The 23,609-nt window shown below is 33.2% G+C and overlaps 1 protein-coding gene across 1 annotated transcript; it reads left to right on the top strand.

The window, feature by feature from the left end:
* The first annotated feature begins 14,203 nt into the window (after window positions 1-14,203).
* LOC140434176 (exoglucanase B-like) lies at window positions 14,204-18,026 on the top strand. The gene is made up of 3 exons (XM_072522243.1): window positions 14,204-14,307; window positions 15,937-16,158; window positions 16,269-18,026. The coding sequence occupies exons 1-3, from the start codon at window positions 14,207-14,209 to the stop codon at window positions 17,974-17,976; spliced, it is 2,031 nt and encodes a 676-aa protein (XP_072378344.1). The 5' UTR covers window positions 14,204-14,206; the 3' UTR covers window positions 17,977-18,026.
* Window positions 18,027-23,609: the final 5,583 nt, after the last annotated feature.

The following is a 23,609-nucleotide window of genomic DNA, read 5'->3' as shown; positions in this document are numbered from 1 at the left end:
TTATGACATTCACAATCTTTACAAGTATTTTCATAACACAGCTGAAATTTTCACCAAAATTAGTAGCTAAGCTTTCTTGATGAATGATACAATGGAAACTCAATAAATTATCATTTCCCAAGTGTTTTTTCAACAGCTGAACAAACCCTATATTTCGCCCCAACATTGATAGGTAACCATCAGTACACACAGAAAAAACGTTTTTCAAATCAATGCTATGCTCGTTAAAAAAAATTATAGTAAATGGTAAATGTTTTTAGGGTCCGTTTATTTTTTCGGGCATGCGTATTTACGAAGTCCAAAAGGTTTTGAAACATCTTTACTGGCCAGCCAGTGCCCCTGTGGTGGGGGTAAAGATGACTAATGCGAAATGCGGTACAATGCATGGCGCCGCTCTACACTATTGTTCTTCTCTTCTTAGAGTGCCATATCCCTACGAAACGTCGGCGACTACCATGCTTATAATATTTTTATACTGATCTCGGTCTTGCGCTACGTGTAGCAATTGGTCCGCTGTCAAACCTGTCCACTGCCGCAAATTCCTCAACCAAGAGAGTTTCTTCCGTCCTATCCATTTCTTTCCTTCGATTTTACCGTTGAGAATTAGCCGAAGGAACTCATATCTTGGTCCTCTGATTATATGTCCAAGATATTCTAGTTTACGCCTCTTAATAATATTTAATAGAGTTCGTTGATGTCCCATTCTTCGAAGAACTTCTTCGTTTCTAGTTCTGCTAGTCCATGGAATTTTTAGTATCCTTCGATACAACCACATCTCAAACGCCTCGATTTTATTCATGATATCGGCGTTTAAAGTCCAAGTTTCACATCCATACAAAAGTACAGACCACACGTAAAATCTTGTAAACTTTTTACGGATTTTCAAATTTAATGAGTTATTGGATAATAGAGGCTTGAATTTTTGAAATGAGTTTCTTGCCTGTTCAATTCTACATCGAATTTCGAAGGATGGATCTAGATTTTGGGTAATCCAACATCCAAGGTATTTGAATCTCTGAACTCTCTGCAGCGGTTGTTGGTTTAATATCAGTTGGGTTGCGCCGATATCCACTTTACTGGTCACCATGTATTTAGTTTTATCGATATTTATCGACAGTCCCCAATTTGTGCATTCCATGTCAACTCTATTGATTAGCTCCTGCAGATCGCCTCCTACACTATTGTAATCTCATTAAATACATACAAAATGTGCATCCTAAGAAAATAGTTATATAAAATTTGGAATTTTCTAGAAAATTTTAAATTTATTGATAAGATGAAAGTTTTATATACAAACATTAAACAATCTAATTGGGTTATCAAGCCTGTGCCATTAAGACTCGTATCAGTATTAAGTACTTAATACCACACTTCTCAAAATAGATGGAACGTGGATAATCCTTTCGAACTTGGGACTATAAAATTCAAATCACATTATCTATTTAAGTACTTTATTTACTTCAAAATATAATATTTTAATAAAACCAACGCACATACAACAGTTTTGCTGTTGCTAGATAATCAAGAGAGTGCACGATTTAGGGAAAATTTCAAGGTTCTTGCATTTTTGGAATATTATCGATTTTTTTAAAAAGGTGCTATTAAGAGGTTAAGTCAAAAATGTTTTGATCAAATTTTAAAACGGTTCCATTATGTAAAAAAATGTCAAACATTAGATAAAAATTATCGCTGAATTTTGTACAACCTAATTAAACTCAATCAATAACGGTGTTACTCATTAGTTACTCCCATGAGTTTATAGAAGCCTTAGATTTGAATACGCAAGAAAAACATAGAAGTTCTAGAGAAACCGTATACTACCAAACTAATAAAAAAGTGATTTCGTTGATTAGTATGAGATTAAAGGCAAACAATATGCTCTCAGCATAATGAAGGAATAAATTTATCGGTTAAAAGCTACTTAAATAGTGTCCTGAACGAAAGAAATACGTGAATTTTGGTATATCGGTGCTGAAGATATCTCTAACTAAACTAAACTAGGTTACTATAGCTTTAAGCCGCGTTTACACGATGACAATTGGCGAGACAATTGTCAGAAGACAACTGACTGGGATGAAATTATTGTCTTCGTGTAAACACTTCAGACCAATTGCATTGCCAACTGCCCTCACAATTGGCCCAAAATTGGAGCCGTGTGAACGGTGTAGGTCAGTAGTTCTGTCTTGTTTTTTGCCAGTTCTCTCACCGGACAGAACAGATGACGAGCAGTCGAGCATGTTTTAACTGTCTACTGCCATGGCAATAGTTGGCCCTGTATAAACATCTTCTCGTCCCTGTATAAACATCTTCTCCTGGACTGGCCTCCGACAATCCGCAACCACGTGATGACAATTGTCCAATGACAATTGTCTTGCCAATTGTCATCGTGTAAACGCGGCTTTATAGCGATGCTGACAATTACTGGACAATAAATGGGAATTGAATCACTACCTCACCTTCTAACATAATTGGTGACGGTTTAATTATCAACTTGAATAAAAAAAATATATCAGCGCCAACTTAGCTGAAGTGACTATAGTATCTGTTTAAAATAAGTATCAATAGAACGTTGCCACATCCACTACCGCGATGAAGGTTACATTTATCCTCGCCCATATTTTGTAGAAAAACATAGGCCGTCTTATGAGTAGTACGACTGCCTTCAAAGGGCTTTTGGATTAAAATGCATAGGAATTCTAAAGCCGTTGAGTATTATGGGATTATATATATATATATATATATATATATATATATATATATATATATATATATATATATATATATATATAATATATATATATATATATATATATATATATATATATATATATATATAATTATATATATATATATATAGATATATATATATATATATATATATATATATATATGTATGTATGTATGTATATATCCTAAAATTCTGAGTGCTTAGTTTTTGCCGATGATCTGGCTGTTTGAGCTAATAATGTCAGTGAAGCTAAATTTCAATTGTCCAGCGTTCAATCTATTGTACAGAAACTGGCCTGAAAATAGCATTTTAAACGCTATTTTCTGACCAGTTACCCAAATCATTAAAGGCTTACCCATCAAGATTACCATCTTAATAAAAATGGACAAGCCAGGTAAAAAAAATTTGCAATAAGCGGAAATTTCATGTGGTGACTTCCAAGATCCTCAGGGACTTAGAGATAAGGTGGAATTAACTAAGAACACTAACTACTCTCACTAACCCAGCTTCTCACTAGCAAGTGATCACAAAAAAAGAAAGTGGAACATTTGATTAAAATAAAAACCTACTGGCAGAGGAGGAAAACTCAGTCATAAGAAAGATGCAAAATCTTAATAGGCCTTAGTAGGTCGAAATGGCAGAAAATATATATTTTTTCAGCAAAATCAGCAAATCAGTCAATATTAGATCTTTTGCAACATCCAAAATAACGTTCAAATTATATTTTTTTAAATTTACTGACTGATTATTTGACTTCTGTCTGTTGTAAGCATATTAAATTTATGTTATATTAAGAGGAGAAATAGTTGCTTTTGCTTTATCTTTCATACAGGCCATTATGTGAATTATATCTCTCTGTGGTGTTCTACCTAACCTCTTTTGAACAACAGTTGTCCAACGATAGCCGTCTATTTCTTTAAGTCCTGCTTTAGATATGCATCTCTGTTTTTCTGATAAAATATCTTTGCCTACCACATCTTCCACTTCTGCAACTTCATTTGTAAACAGCGGAATATCCCTTTTTCCCCAGAAATATGAATTGCAGCCAGTTCTTTTTCACGTTATCTTTTGTTATACTTTCATTTTTTTTAATGCATTGGCAAAACGTTTCTTCTTTGTAAAGTATCTCTGTTTACTTCATCTAGGTTCATCAATATTCGGCAGCAGCTGAAGAAGTCGAGCAAGATTTGAATAAATTAAGTAAAAGTTAATATTCTTCTAACACATTAGATATAAAAAGTATAGGCATAACCAAAAAAACATAATTAAAATTAACAATTACACTATTACAATCTTATCATAAGTTAAAACTAAAGAAACTGACACTAAATTGATTGATGTACCAAGCGTACTGCCATATCGATTATTCTTCGAGTACCGTAGATGATAAGATATACATATTCATCTATAGTATAAAAACTACATCAGGTAAATTATATTACACAATGTTTATCAATTTTTTCGGAAATTATACTTCGACAATTTTTAAAATGGAAAAAACGAGAGAAAAGTTGCATATCAAGGAATTTACCATATTTTGCACAAGTACCACTTATATTGAATTGCACTGTATTCGACCATAGTGCAATATTTCCATTATACGCAAAATTAGAAAGATTCTGAAACTATTTTCTTACGAAAAATACGAAAACGTGCAAAAAAACTAAGAAGAACGAAAGAGAACAACAGAAAGGTGTATACATTTTTTGGTTTTTATCTTTTACAGTATAACTGGTTAGTAAAATAAACATAACTAAATAAAAGAAATAAGATAATATAGGATTTTTTTTTCTGTTACTGCGTACGTTAGACTATCGCTATTCTTTATTAATCTTCTGGGTTATCTCTATATCCTATATCCTAGGTGCTGCCTGGGTCGTCTATGCATCGTCCTTACGTTTCCGTTTACGTACCTTAGTGGGACTATTCAGAGCCTCTCTGGTCATGAAGTTCTGGACGGTATGTATCCTTTATTTGTTGGTTTTACACGTATGTCCCGATGCTGCTGAGGCGTATGTTAGTGTTGGCAAAATTATGCAGTTTGCCATCCTAATCTTTGTTTTAAGTCTTAGTTTACTGTTTTGACCTATTAGTGATGAAAATTGACTCCTAATGATTTATCTTTGTTGACCGTTTTTTTTTAAATGCTCTGTGGAGATGAGCTTTTTATCCAACGTTATGTCTAGATATTTGGCTTGGTTTGACCATTAGATTGGGATATCGAATAAGGATAGTACCCAATACACGACTGCCTGTGTTTTGTCAGGGTTGGCGGCTATTTTCCACTGCACCCACCATGACTCAAGTTCGTTTTATGCTCTTTGTGGGTGTCTCGTAGCTAGAACTGGGTTAATACTGCTAGCAGCTATCGCTGTATCGTCTGCGTACAGGCTTAGCATCGAACTGGGTTCAGATGGTTTGACTGCCGTACATATGGCGACAACACCGCCCCCTGTTGCAGACTAGTTTCCATAATTCCGAATTGACAGGGTTACAATATAAAGAACATTGCAATCTGATCAAACAATACGATCAATAAGCAACTTTTCTCTATCCCAAATTTTTAGTAAAAGATTGAGACTGAGGGCAAACTCAATAGTATTCCTTTAAGTTATGTTAATTTATTGTACAAATAATAACCTTTACCATCACTTGCACTATAGTCTGCTTTTTACTTAACCAACAGGAAGTGTTTCTTACTCTTAAGTGCTCTAGCTAGATCCGTGTTGTCAAGGAGCTAGATGACCTCAACATTGACGTGTTAAAGAAGTCATTGTTCGAGACTCTTGGCAAATTATTCAATGGTCTTGTTAACAATATCCATTTCCAGCTCTGTAGGTCAATGTTCCTATAATACAATGCTTCTTGCATTTTTTGGAATCTCTGGATGATATATAAATTACTCTACTATCATATCCCACAGCCCGATACCATATGTTCATATAGATTTTAGAATATGTTAATATAAAAAAATTTGTTGTCACCAATAAATATCTTTACCGCATAATTTTCTTATAATCGGTATCCAGATAATTTTTAGGTATATTATAAGTACAGTACTTTTGCAAAAATAGCGTTAAATTTATGTTATTTAATTTTTTTAATAGTATATTTGATGCATAAACCTTCGTTGAAATAACGTTGATCATTGGTTTTGGAAGAAAAAGGCAGCAAACTACTTTTTAACGACTGCTGCGATGTCCACGATTGTAACTTATTCGTATGTTTTGCACTTTTTACGTGTTGGTTCATAATAACATTTTTGCTCGCATTAATCTGGAACAACAGAGAATGCAAATTATTTTTAGGAAACCACTAATTTCTATATAATTTCCAAATATACGATTTAATAATGAAATTAGATTGATCTTAATTAGCAGGACTAATAAGAGAAACAGTATCTTTTTTAATAGGCAAAAATAAATAATTACAAGAAAAACAATACCTAGTGAAAAGATGACGGTTTAACAACGTCCGTCATTATCAATTTTGTTAAAATTTTTTACTTTTCCTGTCTAAATGCCTATAATTTACAATAATTTAGAGATATTTTAATCTTATTTATGAACTGTTCCTCATTTTATTACTATACCATCTTACCTGCACATATATGTATATATATATTTAGGGATTCTACAGTATTCACTGCCTTCCCTCGCTCAACCGTTTCCATCTCTCTCTGTTGTTCCATTCTCCATCGTTTAGTCCTCTCTTACTCATGGCGTCGTCTACTTCGTTCCTCCAGGATTTTCGGGGTCGTCCTCTTTTCCTCCTTCCTATGGGGCTCCATTCGGTTATTCTCTTTATCCATCTGCTGTCGCTAGTTCTTCTTACATGTCCATACCACTTTACATATATGTAAAAAATAAAAAAAGCTTATCAGCTTCGTGTACACGGTGCAAAAAAATGTCCTCCTTCTAATCTCAGTTCTGGATACCGTTTGATCAACATTGGGTTACACTTTACTTTTGACATATTATTTAACAAACTCAAACAAATTCAGTGTATCAATACAGTCTATTCAGGACTGTATTTACAATTTAGTAGAAGTAACAAGTAACTATAAATTTGTTGCTGTTAGATTTTTGAAAAATAAAAAAAATTAAATATACTGAAAGCGCGTTGTGCGAAATAAAAGTGTTAAACATTTTTACCAGTGTTTATTCCGATTTTTGAGGTAATAGTGAGAAATAAAATCCAAACTATACGTGAAAAATTGTATGAGGACATAAACTCTCTGCAGTGCAAAGAAAATTGGCAAAAAGTGACCTGTAAGTAAGTTTTAAAACATTTTATTGTATTCAAAACAAAACGACATTTAGAAATTCCAGTTCTTTTAATAACAGATAAGAAGACAAGTCTTGATCAAATTGAATGCGACGTTGCCGGTTATCCAAAAAGTTTCAAAAATCCAAGAAAGGAAATCCGCTAATTAATAATATTAACTAAATAAACAAAATTTAGAAGAAATAAAATATTTAATAAATTTAAATTTCATACTCAATTATTGCTTGAGAAGTTCTAGAGCTTCTGACGGGTTGACCGGAGAACTAGAACTTACCGCTTGCTATAATATAGAGTAAAAAATACATAAAAAAGAAATAAAAATGGATAGCGATGATGACTACACCTCAGAAGACAATAAAAAAAGAAGTCGAAAGGAAGATGATGAAGATATTTTCAACAAGAGCAAGAAACTTACCAGAACACCAACCAAACAACAGAAAGATGAAAACAAAATAGATCAGCTTTTAAAAATGATGCAAAATTTAACAGATCAAACAAAACATCTAACAACGGAGGTAAAAGGAATAAAAGAAGAACAACGAGAATATAGAAATGACCTCAGAGAATTAAAAAAAGAAATAAATGAATTCAAACAAAGTAACCAACAACTAAAAAAGGAAAATGATGAAATGAAGCAGGAACTAAAGATAGTGAAAATGAAGGTAGAACAGCTCGAGAAAGAGAGAAAGGCTAACAATGTTATTGTCCAGGGTCTACCGATGGATACAAATAACCCAAATGTAGTCAACGAGATTATGGCAAATTTCGTGGAAAAAGAATTAGGCATTAAAGTAGAAATAGAAGATGCTTATAAAATAGGCGACAAAACATGTCTTGTAAAACTAAAAAACAGAAATGAAAAAATTAAAATCATGAAGAACAAAAACAAACTAAGGGCATCAAAGCCAGAAATATACATCAATAACGATCTAACGCAAGAAGAGATGAAGATCCAACAAGAAATACGGAAAATTGCAAAATTTCAACAAGAAAAAGGTATGAACACCAGAGTAGGTTATCAAAAATTAAATATTGACGGGGCTATATGGAAATGGAACAAAGAGAAGAATGAACTGGAAAAGGCAAACCAAGACACGCCAAAAAACCGATAAAACAACAAATATCGTACACACAACAAAAAACGGAAACGAAAATGACAAAGGAAAAGGACATGAATAGATTAGATAAGATAAAACAGACGAGCAGGAAAAAATATAATAGAAAAATGAAAAAACGCGATGAACTAAAAATAAGTACGTGGAACATCAGAACAATGCTTGAACCAGGAAAAATGCAGGAGATTGTCTCAGAACTAGAAAGATACCAAATTGATATTGCAGTGATTCAAGAAATTAGATGGGCAGGTCAAGGAGAAATAAATAAAAAAAACTACACACTACAGTATTCGGGACATGGAAAACAAGGTCAATATGGAGTTGCTTTCATAATTATGGGAAAAATAAAAAATAACATTATGCAATTTAAACCAATAAATGAACGTATGGCTTACCTGAGAATTAACGCCAAACCATTTAATATATCAATCATAAACGTATATGCTCCAACTGAAAGTGCTGCTGCGGAGGAAAAAGACAAAATGTATGAGGAACTTGAACGAGAAATGGAGAATTTACCTAGAGAAGACAGAATACTGGTAATGGGAGATTTTAACGCCCAAGTAGGTAAGGAAGACTACATTAACCAAGTAGCAGGTAAACACACATTACACGAAAAAACAAATGACAATGGTCAAAGATTATGTAACCTAGCAGCTAGTACCAATATGATTATCATTAGTACAAATTTCGAACATCCTAAATACCATAAAGTAACATGGATTTCCCCAGACCAAAAAACATGGTCCCAAATAGACCATATTCTGATTACAAGAAGGAAACAAACATCGGTTACGGACGTGAGAACTTACAGAGGTGCGCATGCAGACACAGATCATTTTATGGTGACTGCAAAGGTAAAACAAAAAGTCAAAAGAACTCTAAAAAACACGACAATGAAAGACAAATGGTACGTAGAAAAACTGAATGCTCCAGACATAAGGATTAAGTATGCTGATGACATGAACAAAAAACTAAAGGAACAGTGTAAATATACAAAGGATATAGAAACAGAATGGAGAAATTTAAAAAAATGTATAAATGAAACAGCGGATGTACACATAGGAATAAAAAGAAACAAAAAAAAACAAGAATGGTATAATGAAGAATGCCATAACATGCTAAAAAAGAAGATAGAAATTAGACAAATGTGGATAAGAACAAATAGACAGGATTATAGGGAAGAATACAATAGAATAAGGAATGAATGTAAGAAAAAAATAAGGAAAATTAAACGTGCCTGGTTAGATGATAAGATAAAAGAAATAGAAAAAGAAAGTAAGAACAGAAACACAAAAGCATTTTATAAGAAAATTAGCGAGCAAAACAAAACTTTTAAAGGAAAGATAAAAGGCATAAAAGATAAAAATGGAAAAGTATCAGAAAATGATGAAGAGTATAAAGAAATTTGGACTCACTATTTTAAAGAATTATTAACAGAGCAAGAAGATCAAGACCTAAATGAAAACGTAGAAGAAGAGACAATGATGTTAGGAAACCAGCTAGAAAGACCAACAAAAGAGGAAGTTGAGGAAATTATAAATAGCAGCCGTAATGGTAAATCTTCAGGATCAGACGGGATCAATATGGAACTTATAAAATATGGTGGTGAGGAATTAAAAGAAAAACTGTACAATTTAATAAAAGACATATGGGACGAAGAAAAAATGCCGGAAGAATGGAACAAAGGACAAATTATCACGATTCATAAAAAAGGAGACCAACAAATGTGTAATAACTACAGAGGACTGACGCTATTAAACACAGCATATAAAATTATGTCGACCTTAATACATCGAAGACTGACCAACGCTATGACGAATATCATAGGACACTATCAATGCGGATTTATTAAGGGAAAGTCTACAACAGATGCCATACATACAGTTAAACAAATTATGGAAAAAGCTCATGGATATAAAATAGAAATTGAACTGCTTTTTATAGATTTTCAGCAAGCATTTGATACAATAAAAAGATCAAAATTAATGGTAGCTCTGAAAGAAATGGGAATACAAAACAAATTAAGACGATTAATAAAAATGACAATGAGTAGAACTGTAGTGAGTATAAAAACTCAAGTAGGAGACACAGAAGAATTTGTCATAAATAAAGGGGTTAGACAAGGAGATTCGTTATCAGCAACCCTGTTTAATCTTGCCCTGGAATACATCGTCAGGAAAATAAACAAAGGTACCCTTAGAACTAGAGAAGGACAAATAATAGCATACGCTGACGATATTGTGCTAATAACAAAAAATAGAAAAACAATGGAAAAAATGTTAAATGAAATGGTAACAGAAGGAAAAGTAATGGGATTAAAAATAAACCAAGAAAAAACAAAAATAATGAGATTTGATAAAAACTTCGAAAACAAAAAGGTTAGACTAGGCGAATACATTTTTGAAGAAGTCGAAAAATTTAAGTACTTGGGAATATTAATAACAAACAATGGAGAAAGAGAAACAGAAATCAAAGAAAGGATTATTACAGCAAATAAGACCTTCCATGCAAATAAGAAATTACTAAAAAATAAACTATTGAGTAAGAAATCGAAAATGAAGGTATACAAAACAATAATTCGACCGACGATGATGTATGCAGCCGAAACCCTCAGCATGACAAAAAAACAAGAGGAAAACCTTAGAATACAAGAAAGAAAAATACTAAGAGCAATACTGGGACCAATAAAAATAAATGAAAATGAATTTAGACAAAGAACGAACCTTGAGCTACTGGAAGAAATTAAGGAAGATATAGTGTGTAAAATAAAACAACAAAGAGCAAAATGGCTAGGACACGTATGGAGATCAGGATCAACTACGACGATATTCTCAATATTGGAATGGACACCAGCTGGCAAAAGAAGACGTGGAAGACCAAGATCTACATGGTTACAAGAAGTTGTAAATGATCTCAACAAGGCGGGCATACGACAGTGGAAAGGAAAAACCAGAGATAGGACACAATGGAGAAAAATAACTGAGAAAATTAAATAAGGAACATGAGGACTGATCTACCTCAAAACATAGATCTAGAGAGCGTAAGCGGCGTAACCCCTAAAGGGGTGTTTAGCCACATATATATATATATATATATATATATATATATATATATATATATATATATATATATATATATTTAACAAACACAACTAACTACCTCAACTTTACTACTGAAACTAAAGGTTTCACAGCTTTTAATGACTGAGAAATTTTTATGATTTAATAAAATATCAGTGTACCATTAAATGTCTTCGAAGATAGGGGTACTAATTCCTTAATGACCTACAGATATTGTATTCTAATTATTTTGAAGAACTACTAAGAATGAAATTTTAAATAAAGTCTATGCACTCTTTACGGAAAAATCGTAAACGCGATTTTGAAAATGTTTATTGTGCCATCATTAAAAACTTAAATATATTAAGGGATTTACGATAGTAAATCTATTATTTCGATCGATAGTAGACCTATTGTTAAACTAAAATCACAGATTTTACGAATTCACAAAAAAAATGCAAAAAATGCATTAAAATGCAAGTTGCATATTACCCGCGCTTTAGTCTAAAAAACTCTACTGGCATCAACGTGCAAACATCAGGATTGGTCAAGATAATTCTAAAAAGCTTTAAATGCGAAGAGCTGTAAGACAGGGCTGCATTTTGTCCCCACAAAGATTTAACCTCTATTCGTATTTCGTTTTCAATAAAGCATTGGATAGTGTTTAATGGGAATCAAAATTAATGGCGTCAATATTGATAATTTGAGTACGCGAATGACATGGTGTTAAGGGCAAGTAGTTACAAATAACTTCAACATCTAATTAATGGGATTAATACAACGGTAATCAATAAGGGCTGAACCTAAACATCATAAAGACAAAGATGATGGTTGCCAGTAATATGACAAAACAACCAGAAGTGGTAACAGCTTATGGAAAACAACTAGAGAGAACCAACAATATCACTTACCTTGTTTGTAATCTAAAGAGCACTGGGACATAAGCAAAGAAACTAAAATACGTATAGGAAGTCCAGCGCTGCATTTTTTAAGATAAAGAGGCTGAAAATTAGATTAGTTATAAAAATAAAAAAGATGTTATGTGGTCTCCATTCTTTTATATGGTGTCGAAGGTTGGACTTTAAGGGATACTTCTTCTTCTAAATGTGCCTATCTTCTAGAGATGTTGCCGACCACATTGACCCATCTTATTCTATTTACAGCAGCTTGAAATAGGTCAGTTGACGTTAGGCCAGTCGGGATATACATCTACATTTAGGGCCTCTCTTACCCTCAATCTTGCCTTGTAGAATCAACTGTAGAACTCGCTATTTATTATTACGCCTTATATGGCCGAAGTAAGCCAATGAGCCAGTCTCGTAGATGTTGTTGAATAGTTTCGTAAGAGCTGTGATTTGTTGTACTTCAAATAGCTTTAAAACTTCACTCAACAGATCCTGGTGACTTCCCATCTTTAATTCGCTTAATGGCCATGGTTACTTCTTCGTTTATTATTTCTGGGCCGTAGGGATTGTTTATTTCAGTGGGACTTCGTGCTGCATCTTCTAATAATTATTGCACAATATATTCTTTCCCTCTTCGTAATTTATCTTTAATAGTAGTCAAAATCTGGCCTTCAATGTCTACAACTTTGTCTGTATGGCGTTGTTTTCTGGTGGATGTTTCTTTTTTTGCATATGGAAATCATCATTTTTGCATTGTAGTTTTTCAATTTCCGTACATTTCTCCATTAGCCATGGTTCTTTTGCTTCTTTTATCTCCTTTAGTATGGTCTTATTCAACTTTTTATATTCGTTGTCATTTCTACTTTTTAGTTTTCTTCGCTCTTCTATCATCTGCAATATTGTGGTAATAGTCTTTATTTCGTTTCACTGTTCTTCTATACCCCTAGTAGTGTCTTTAACTATTTGCGAAAAAATTTTATTTATCTCTGTTTTTATTTTTTTTTTGGATTGCCATTTTCTTTTAGTAGTCTTATATCTATTTTTGGCCTCATTTTCTTATGGATTATTTTGAGTCGAATGTTTATATTTGCAACCTGATCTGAGAAGACATCTGCGCCTGAATATGTTTTTGCTTATGCCTGATTTTGGTGCTAGAATCTCTAAACCTTTTGTTTATGTTGACAAAATCAATTTGGTTTCTTATGATTTTCCCTGGGGTATCACCGGGTGCTTTTCATGTATAAAGCCTTCTTGGGTGTAATTTCAAGTGTGTATTCGTTACAGCATATCCGTTTCTTGGCAGAATTGGATCAGTCTTTCTCCTCTTTCGCTTCTTATGCCAAGATCATATGACCGCACGACACTCTCGACTCTACCTTGTCCATTTTGGCATTGAAATCGCCCATGATAATAGTAAGTTCATGTTTTTTGATCAATTTTAGAGAGTGTTCTAGAGTTTGGTAGAAATTTTCTATTTCTTCTTCAGTGGATTCTGATGTCGGTGCGGAGACCTGAATAATATTTATATTAGAGAGACTTCAGTTAATTTTTAATAGCACAACTCTGTATGATATGGGCTTAAATCCTATTACTGCTTTAGCTATTTCCCTTTTTCCTATTATCGCTAATATATTTAATAGATATGGTATTCATCTATAATTCTTATTCCAGAATTTGGCCATTGGCGAGTCATTTCTTGAATACTATTTGCTGCTTTACCTGCTTGGTACATGCTTCGAATGTTCCACGTACCGATCTTTTTAACTTTTGGGACATTATTTTCTGACCGGAGGATTCTTAGCGCCCTCTCCCCACTTAAGGGGTCCTTTTTCCAAGCTGCCTTCAACAAAATTAGTCAGCGCACGATAATCGACCAAGGCACAGGAAGAACAAGAAGAAGAAGGAGTATTATTATTCCTCTTAGCATTTAAAATGGCATATAAAGAACTAACGCTTGTTATATTTTTACATTATTTAAAACCCTTTTTGTTTAAAACACAACATTTACAAATATTTCAAATTTATTAATAAAAATGGCATAATAAACAATGCAAATTAACTTTTTAAATAAGATAACCAAATGCTGGCTCTTTAATGAAGATTTATTGTATGTTAAGTACATGCCGATCACACTTCAGCGATAAAAAAAAATATATAAAAACAATCCAAAAAAAATTCACTTCACTGTCCTGTGTATACAGCAGAGACAGGTAAGTAAGAATTATATTCATAACATTAACATTTTCGTCAACTTGTTTTCATAATATTGAGTTTGGTACATTTTAAAAAGATCCACTTTAGATTTTGATGATAGTGTTTTAAATATTTTTATTCTTGAAAGTTGTCTTCTTGTAGTAAACTCTAAATGAAATTGTTTTCTGAATTTTTTAATGTGCTTTCAATTGTTTTCCAAATATTTTCCAAATCAAACAAAACATTATGAGCAGCCAATTGTTCCTTGCAAAGTGCTTCATAGTATGAGTATAAAATGATTTTTGATTTTATTTTTTTACTTTTTAGTTTTACAATTTCATTTTATTTTTTTACAAATTCCTTTTTATAAATTTCTCGCCGCTGTTTATTTAACTACAATTTTTAATTTTTAAAACGTATAAACTTCATAATTTTGTAGTGGCGTTAATTTTTTTTAAATAAAACGTTTTAAAAATAAATGGACACCGATTTGGTATTCTTTGTTAATTATTTTTTTATTATTTCATCCATAATAAGGTTGAACAATAGAGGACTCTCTCTGTCTTATTCCATTGCCAGCTTCAATAGTTTTAGTTATTTCTTCTTCTACTTTTACTTTTATTATGTTGTTTTGGTAGATATTTTCGATCGTTTTGATTATTCCCAAAGGTATATCTCTTGCTACAATAAGTGGATAATGTCTGTAAGTTGACCCAGTCAAATGCCTTCTTATAGTCCACGAAACATAGATATGTTTGTTGCATTCTAATGATTTCTCTTGCACTTGCCTCATTAAAAATATAACGTCGGTGCACGATCTTCCCGACCTAAAACCTTGTTGTTCTTCTGCTAGTGTTATAAATTCATTCAGTTTATTTATTACTTTGTGTTTAATAAATTAATTCCTCTGTAATTTTTCGGATCCGATTCAAGCATCCTAACACTTCTCTTCAAACAGGTCTCCCTATTTGAAGAACTGTTAGGATGCTTGATCTAAATTCTTGAGGAATTCTGTTGTGTTCTATTTCAATTTCAAGTTCAAAATATCTATTTTCCATTTTTACTGGAACCGAGTAAGCCACAATTTTACTTTAAAAAAACATAATAAAGCGAAATGCGAACAATTCACGAAGTATGAATTGAAAGGTCAAAATAAACAGATCTTAAACTAAAATTTTGGTTAATTTTCAATAAAAATAGTAAATAGTATTAAGATGACACAAGAAAATAGATTTAGAGTAATATTCAAAATATCGACAAACTTTTCTAATCGTTGAGAGGTTTCTTATAGGGTTTTTTCTATATTATAATCTGCCAAGAGATATTACATAACAGCAGAGATAAAAGATACTGTTGGCATTTCTACCTTTTTAATATTAGGATAATCCTGTTTGATTAAAATACAATTTTGTTTACTTTTATTACTTTTAGTCTTAAGTATTTTCGGACCAGTTATTTTCTTCTAAGTTGATTCGTAGGGTTAACGAAACAATTCTAAACAATTAAGTACTGAAATGGTTGAAACATCTCACCAGACTAATTGCACCAAATATTTCTCAAAACTCATAAGTTTCTTTGAAAAAAAGTATTTAACAGTCTTTGTAAAATAAACTGACATCAACTAATTAATAATTTGGTTGTTACAGAATGAAGTTGACAATAGCCATATTGTTGGCGGCTGTGGCCCACACCGCCTTCGCCGGTGTATACACCGATCGTTTTAACATACAGTACCAAAAAATGAAGAACCCAGGCAGTGGATACTTCTCCAGAGACGGTGTTCCATACCACTCAGTTGAAACCCTTATTGTAGAAGCTCCAGATCACGGACACGAAACTACATCCGAAGCCTTCAGTTACTACGTATGGTAAGTTAGCTCATTCTATTTAACCATTAAAAATTTAACCATTAAAGTTTCTACATTCAAAAAACAACCCTAGTAGTAGCAATTTTTTTAACTATTTTTATTTGTTCTAGGTTGGAAGCTTTACATGGTAAAATTAGTGGTGACTTCTCTGGATTTAACCAAGCTTGGGATACATTGGAAAAATACATTATTCCACCAACTGGTAGTCAACCTACGAACAGTTTCTATAATCCTGGCCATCCAGCTACTTTTATTCCTGAGGAAGATCAGCCTAGCCAATACCCATCTCAAATCGATACTAGTGTATCAGTAGGTCAAGATCCTCTTCACCAAGAGCTTGTCGCTGCCTATGGTACCAGTGATATCTACGCTATGCACTGGCTTCTTGATGTTGATAACGTATATGGTTTCGGTAACACTGCTGGAAACTGCCAACAAGGACCAAATGCTCAAGGACCATCATACATTAACACCTTCCAAAGAGGATCTATGGAATCCGTATGGAGAACTATTCCTCAACCAACTTGCGATAACTTCCAATCTGGTGGTCAAAATGGTTTCTTGGACTTGTTCACAAAAGATAACAGTTATGCCAAACAATGGAAATTTACCAATGCTCCTGATGCTGATGCTCGTGCAATTCAAGCTGCTTTCTGGGCAGGTCAATGGGCACAAGAACATGGACAACTTGGAACCATCCAAGGTACTCTTGCTAAAGCAGCTAAAATGGGTGATTACATTCGTTATTCTTTATTCGACAAATACTTTAAACAAATTGGAAACTGCGTGTCTCCACAAGGTTGTCCAGCTGGTTCCGGTAAAAACAGCGCTCACTACTTGTTGGGATGGTACTTTGCATGGGGAGGTTCCCTCGATACTAATGGCGGTTGGGCATGGCGTATTGGAGATGGTACAGCTCACTTTGGTTACCAAAATCCATTGGCTGCTTATGCTTTGGCTAACGATCCTAACCTTAGACCCAGAGGAGCTACCGCAGTATCTGACTGGCAAACTTCTCTTCAAAGACAATTAGAATTATACCAATGGTTACAAACACCCGAAGGTGCATTCGCTGGTGGAGTTACCAACAGTATCAATGGTCGCTATGATGCTCCATCTGGAGAGCTTACACAAAATACTTTCCATGGTATGTTCTACGACTGGGAACCAGTTTACCATGACCCTCCATCCAACAGATGGTACGGCATGCAACCCTGGTCTGTTGACCGTTTGGCTCAATACTACTATGTTACTGGAGACAATCAAGCTAAAGCTCTTTTGGATAAATGGGTTGCTTGGGTCCTTAAAGAAATTAAGGTTATTCCAGGTACAAGTTACCAAGTTCCTGAACAACTTGAATGGAGTGGGGTTCCACCCAACGTACACGTGTCTGTAAAAGCATATTCCGGTGACGTAGGTACTGGAGCAGCTACCGCTAGAACTTTGTCCTACTACGCTGCTAAAGCTAACCATGCTCAAGCTAAAGAAGTTGCTAAGGAAATTTTGGACATCATGTGGTGGAAGCACCAAACCGATAAGGGTGTAGCAGTTGAGGAAGTTGCAGACACTTATCATCAATTCAACGAGCCCGTTTATGTACCCCCTGGTTGGACCGGTAGATACCCCAACGGAGATGTAATCCAAAGTGGAGCTACTTTCCTTAGCATTAGATCTTTCTACAAGAGAGACCCCAACTGGTCAAAGGTAGAGGCTCATTTGAATGGTGGACCAGCTCCATCCTTCACTTTCCATCGTTTCTGGGCTCAAGCTGATATTGCTCTTGCTCAAGGTTGTTACGGTATTTTATTCAATGAATAAATAATTATGTGATTTGTGATTTGTTATTCTTAAATATATTGTTAAATATACTACTTTTGTTTATTTTTTTAACAACTGTTTATGATAACCAATTCATTAGTCAATATTAATGGAAAATGACTAGAGCAAAGTATGAAAAACTAAGATGATCTGAAAGAAAAATAATTTTCGGACATTATTTGATATAGAACGATTTCCAAATTGCAAACCGAGACGTCAAATAAACTTAATTTTAAGTAAAATTGTGGCTTATTTCCATAAAAAATAGTAAATTATTTGATATTATCACAAACCAGTTTATAATAAGAACAAATACCAAAATTTAAAAAGATTTATAATGATGTTGTTAAAGGAATTTAAACCCAATTACTATAGTGTACAGTACTCTCAGATAAACTTCATAATGAGGAACTTGTGCAATTGGTTTTGGATGAAGTTTGTACAGAAAGAACTACACTTCAGTGTTCTTGAACTTAAAGTAAAGTTCAAGGGAAGTTCTTGAAAATCTTGAACATCACTTTTTAAACGTAGTAGAATACCATGAAGATAAAGTTTTTACTTCACTTTACTGTGGGAGATGGAACACCAAGCTAATTGGAAAAATGTTATACAGTCAGCCAATGCCTACATAGGGTTCCAGTCGTCAGAGACGAAAATGTCACTGAACCTCCAAAAATCTTAAGAACAAGCTGAATTTTACTAAGAATATTAATGCTTTGACCCCAAACAATATTCAATAAAAGGTTACTACTTCCCTCGAAGGAGGGTGAAAAGAATCCGATTTGCCAAGAGTCTCTACGCAGAAAATAAAAAAGATTTCAAATAAAAAATGTAGCTGAGTCTGGACAAAAATTTTTATTAGCCCTTTGGTGACCCGGTGTAGAATGAACCGTTCTCTCAGAAAAAAAACGCCGGAATTGATAAATTTTATTGATCTGATGAGAAATGTTAAATAGAGGCAAAAATCGCCAAACGGTTATTTATTTAACACTCTTATAAAAACTGACATTACTTACGACAAAATACAGAAATTGCATACAAAAGCTGCTCTCTTCACCTTTAAAACGCATTTTGATTTTTGTCCCTAGCACACTCTGATCAAAAAACAGGTATCGAATTTTTATCGAGTGGACTATTAAACGATTTTACCTATTAAGCATTTGGGAATCGCTGTGTTGGGAATTAGAACTATCCTATCCTCGTGGATATTTAGGCATACAACAAACCAATTTTTTTGGGCAGTTGCAAAAAAAATAAAGTATGCCAAATTGATCTCGAATATCTAATGATAAGATCGAACTCGATGAAGAAAAAGAAATTAAAAAAAAAATGTGGAAAAAATTACAAGCTTTGGAGTGCTTTTTAAGTTCCCTTTTTAGTTCAGAATCAATTTTATAAGTATCCTAATTGTAGTTTTTTGTTAATCAACAAGTTTGGGTATTATTTTATTCACAAAAACTTTCATCATACAAAAATATGAGCAAAAAACCGTCGTATCCTGTACTACTGCTATACTAAAGATAGATAATTGACATCGATGTAAAAAAATATCAAACAAATCAAAAATACTTACAAATACAGTAGGAGTATACTGTAATCGGTAACGCCATAGTCCATCCATTGTGACTAACAGTAATAGCCGGTAATTGCAAAGCGCTAAGCTATTATATAAGAGGTAATTGTTGTTAATTGTACAAAATAATTTCCTATGTACAGTAAACTCTCTTAAACAGACAGCAGATAAACCGCATAAAGTTTCTGTCGAATGTATGTGTCCATTTAAAACACTAGAAGCACCAGAGCGGTCATTTTGACTGCTTTTCATTTTTGACACTTTGTATTATCTATTCATAAATGTTTTAGAAACTTGATAATTTATGACTTTTCCTAGATCTATTTGAAGATTATAATTTCTCTTTTACAGGTACTTAGCGTAATTACTTTTTAAGATATGGTAACGTATACCTAGAACTACCATATAGCAGTCATTTTGACTGCTTTCTATTTTCGACCCTCATTAGTCTAGAGTATTACTCATTCATATTTATTTTACAAAATTTATGATTTGGGACTTTATTATTTACTTGAGGATTATAATTTCTCTTTTATAGGTACTTAGTATAATTACATTTTAAATATATTTATGTTGATGTCTACCTAGAAAAATGCGGTCCTAATGACGAGGTAGTCTAATTTTTGTTCTACTTTTCTGGGAAGTTTTTACTTATTTTATGTATAAAATACATCGAAAATATTTGTTATTATGTAGTTTGAGTATACTTTTTGCATGTTCTATCTGTATTTTGATTAATTTTACATTGTGATTTTTATTATTTCTGCTGTTATCATGTCTCGCCGATATTTGACTCAGCAGGAGCTATTAGAGTGTCTATAGAATTTGTGAGAAGATGAATCTGTAGCAGAGTTATCTGATATCCGATAATGAAGTTGACGAGTATGTGCCTAATACAGTTGATCAAGGACATTCATCGGGCAGTGATTCTGAAGGTGAAGTTAAGATTGAGGTGATGCCCAGTACTTCTGCTTCAACTTCGAATGCAGACTTCAATAAATCTTCAGAAATGATTACCAACCAGGTAAGAGGAATAATTCGCAGAAGCAATTTAGAAAATTCTTCCATAGATACCATAGGATGGGAGTTACTTGACAACAATGCTAGTACACCAGGTAAGCAACTATATTATATTAGTAGCTTCTATTTATGTATTCACTTAGGTGTATAATATTTTTGAGCATATTCTTCTTGATGTCACGAATATTGGCGATAATCATTGCAATATTTACCTTATCTGCAGGATGTTTTTCTTCCTGGACCCCGTTTTCCAAATATTTTTCCTTGCAGGATGGCTTGTAGAAGGGCGCATCTAGATTCATTTCGCACAATGTTTTCGAAATATTGTAACTTTCAAGATTTGATAGTGGTCCACGGGATTTGAAGTGTTCTCCGATATAGCCACAGCTCGAATGCTTCCAATTTTCTGCATATATCTTCGTCAAGGTCAACTATTCAACACCATAAACAAGAACAGAGAAGACGTAGTATCGCAGCATCCTTACTTTTATACCAAGAGAGAGGTTATGGCTCTTGAAGAAGGCCCCCATCGGGTTGAAGGTGGATCTAGCTTTTCCGATGTGCGCTCTTATTTCTTGGTTGTTGTTCCATTCTTTATTTATTACGGTGCCATTTATTTAAATAAATAAATAAATGAGTATATACCTGCATACTAATTTATCTCGTTCATTTTAGGAAGGCGTACCAGTCAAAATGTTCTAAAGGAAGCTGCTGGACCAACCCATCATGCTAAGAGAAGCATTATTAGAGATTCTGCAGCTAGTGCATGGCGGCTGTTGATTGATGAATGCATACTCCGTAACATAAAATCATGTACTGTTGCTGAAGGTAGAAGAAAACTCAAAGATGAAAATTGGCAAATTTCTATTGAAGAAATCGAAGCATTTATATCCTTACTGTATGCTAGGGGAGCTTATATGGCACGAAATGTTAGCATAAAGATGCTGTGGTCTGGTACATGAGGTCCAAAATTGTTTCAAGAGACGATGTCTAGAAACAAATTTACACAAATAATGAGTTTTATCCATTTTGATATGAGAAATGCCAGGTCTGAGTGATTATCAACAGATAAATTTGCACTTGCGTCGGGAATGTGGAACCTATTTATAGAGAATTGTATATTATGTTATACACCTGGCGAAAATATAACTATCGACGAACAGCTTTTTTCCACGAAGGCAAGATGTCGCTTTACCCAGTATATGGCGAATAAACCCGATAAGTTTGGAATTAAATTCTGGCTTGCAGCTGATGTCGAGTCCAAATATTTGTTGAACGGATTTCCTTACCTAAGGAAAGATGAACAACGACCAGCCAATCAACTTCTGGGGGAACATGTTGTTAGCCGTCTAATGGAACCATTTATAAATAACGGAAGAAATGTCACGACGGATAATTTCTTTACGTCCATAAAGTTGGCAAAAGAATTACGAAAGAAGGCTACCAGCATTGTTGGAACAATCAACCGAACAAGAAAGGATATTCCACCGTCAGTAAAAAATGAAAGGATGGAATTGTACAAAACAAAAATTTTCAAACACGAAGACTTGACACTAACGGCGTACCAGGGAAAAGTTAACAAAAATGTTCTAGTGCTGAGTTCTTTACACTCGAATGATATTAAAATGGGCACAGATAAGAAGAAAAAACCGGAAACCATCATCTTCTACAACCAGACAAAATACGGAGTAGACGTTGTAGATCAGATGGCTAGACTGTATTCAACCAAATCTGCTTCAAGAAGTTGGCCGTTGCAAGTTTTTTTTTATATTTTAGATATGGCAGGAATAAATGCTTGGGTTCTGTATAAGAAAGTTACGGGCAGTCAAATATCTAGGCAGGATTTCTTACTTCAGTTAGCAGAAGAATTGCGAGAAGATCACATGACTAAGGGCAGGACAACATCAACGGATACAAATCCAAGAGGTACAAAAAAACCACCAAATAATAAACGTAAGCAGTGTCAAACAGGGAATTGCAACAAAAATAAAACATTTGAAATTTGTCATATATGTAAAAAATTTGTGTGTGGGTCATGTACAAGCAAAATTGAAAAATGTTGCTACTGCATAAATTGTACTTAAATAATTAAATAATTTATTTAAATATATTAAATATGTCTTTTATTATTAGTTTAATCTCAATATAGGTTTTTATCAAATAAAAAAGAATACGGCTGGTAATAGAAAATTCTAATATCCGTCATTTTGACCACCGGTGGTGCTTCTAGGTATGCACAAATGCTGGTGCTTTTAGTGTTAAGGGATATAATCACGGAAATAATATTTTATAATGTAAACTACATAGAAATATTTAAGCATATATAGGGGCTTTCTTTGATTACGGCTAAACTATGGAGTATGTAACAAGGTATGGAAAATGTTTTAAACAAAACTGATGTATATCAACGATATCTACGATTTAACATTATTTTAGATTATACAGGGTTGTTAATACATTTTCATACACAATTATGCGCGGTTTGTGTTCCAACAGACAACCTGACGGGATCAAGTCGGCAAGTGACATAATATTGACATTGACATTAACCTAATAATATCCAAGAAGACATCACGTTTTCCTATAATTCACAAATTCACATGTTGTTATAATAAGTAGTTTGTAAAAAGTTAATAAATATAATTATATTTATTCACACAAAGATAATTTACAGTCCACACCAGTTTTAATTTTATTTACCATAAGATAATCCAACAAGGGTTAGTCAGAACAACGGAATGAACCAAAGTTCTGTTTTTTAAATAGACCACCCTGTATATTAAAGCATTTTTGAATGTATTTTTTAAAAATATGAAGAGTTTTTAAAAGAATTTATAGGCCCAAAGTTATTAATTTTTAAAATATTTACACTTCTCTTGAGAAAAAGGGTAATATTTAAAGGGCTGTGGATTTGGTTTACAAGGTAATAAAAATGTTTACATAAGCAACTAGGTTAAAGAAACTAGTATTACTTACGTAAACATGTATTTTCCCAAATTCAAATAAAGTAATTTTCTTCTTTTTTTAATCCAGTGCAACT

This window comes from Diabrotica undecimpunctata, chromosome 2 (assembly GCF_040954645.1).
Source record: "Diabrotica undecimpunctata isolate CICGRU chromosome 2, icDiaUnde3, whole genome shotgun sequence".
NCBI classification, from domain to species: domain Eukaryota; kingdom Metazoa; phylum Arthropoda; class Insecta; order Coleoptera; family Chrysomelidae; genus Diabrotica; species Diabrotica undecimpunctata.
The sequence above is the reverse complement of the archived record's forward strand: the minus strand, read 5'-3'. Positions and strand labels throughout refer to the sequence as shown.

What these genes read in the sequence shown, in the direction of transcription:
- LOC140434176 (XM_072522243.1), top strand. Translation starts at nt 14,207, where the DNA reads ATGTTAAGTACATGCCGATCACACTTCAGCGATAAAAAAAAATATATA. An exon ending in TGTGTATACAGCAGAGACAG is followed by an intron (nt 14,308 to 15,936) that starts GTAAGTAAGAAT and finishes TGGTTGTTACAG; the next exon opens with AATGAAGTTGACAATAGCCA. An exon ending in GCCTTCAGTTACTACGTATG is followed by an intron (nt 16,159 to 16,268) that starts GTAAGTTAGCTC and finishes TATTTGTTCTAG; the next exon opens with GTTGGAAGCTTTACATGGTA.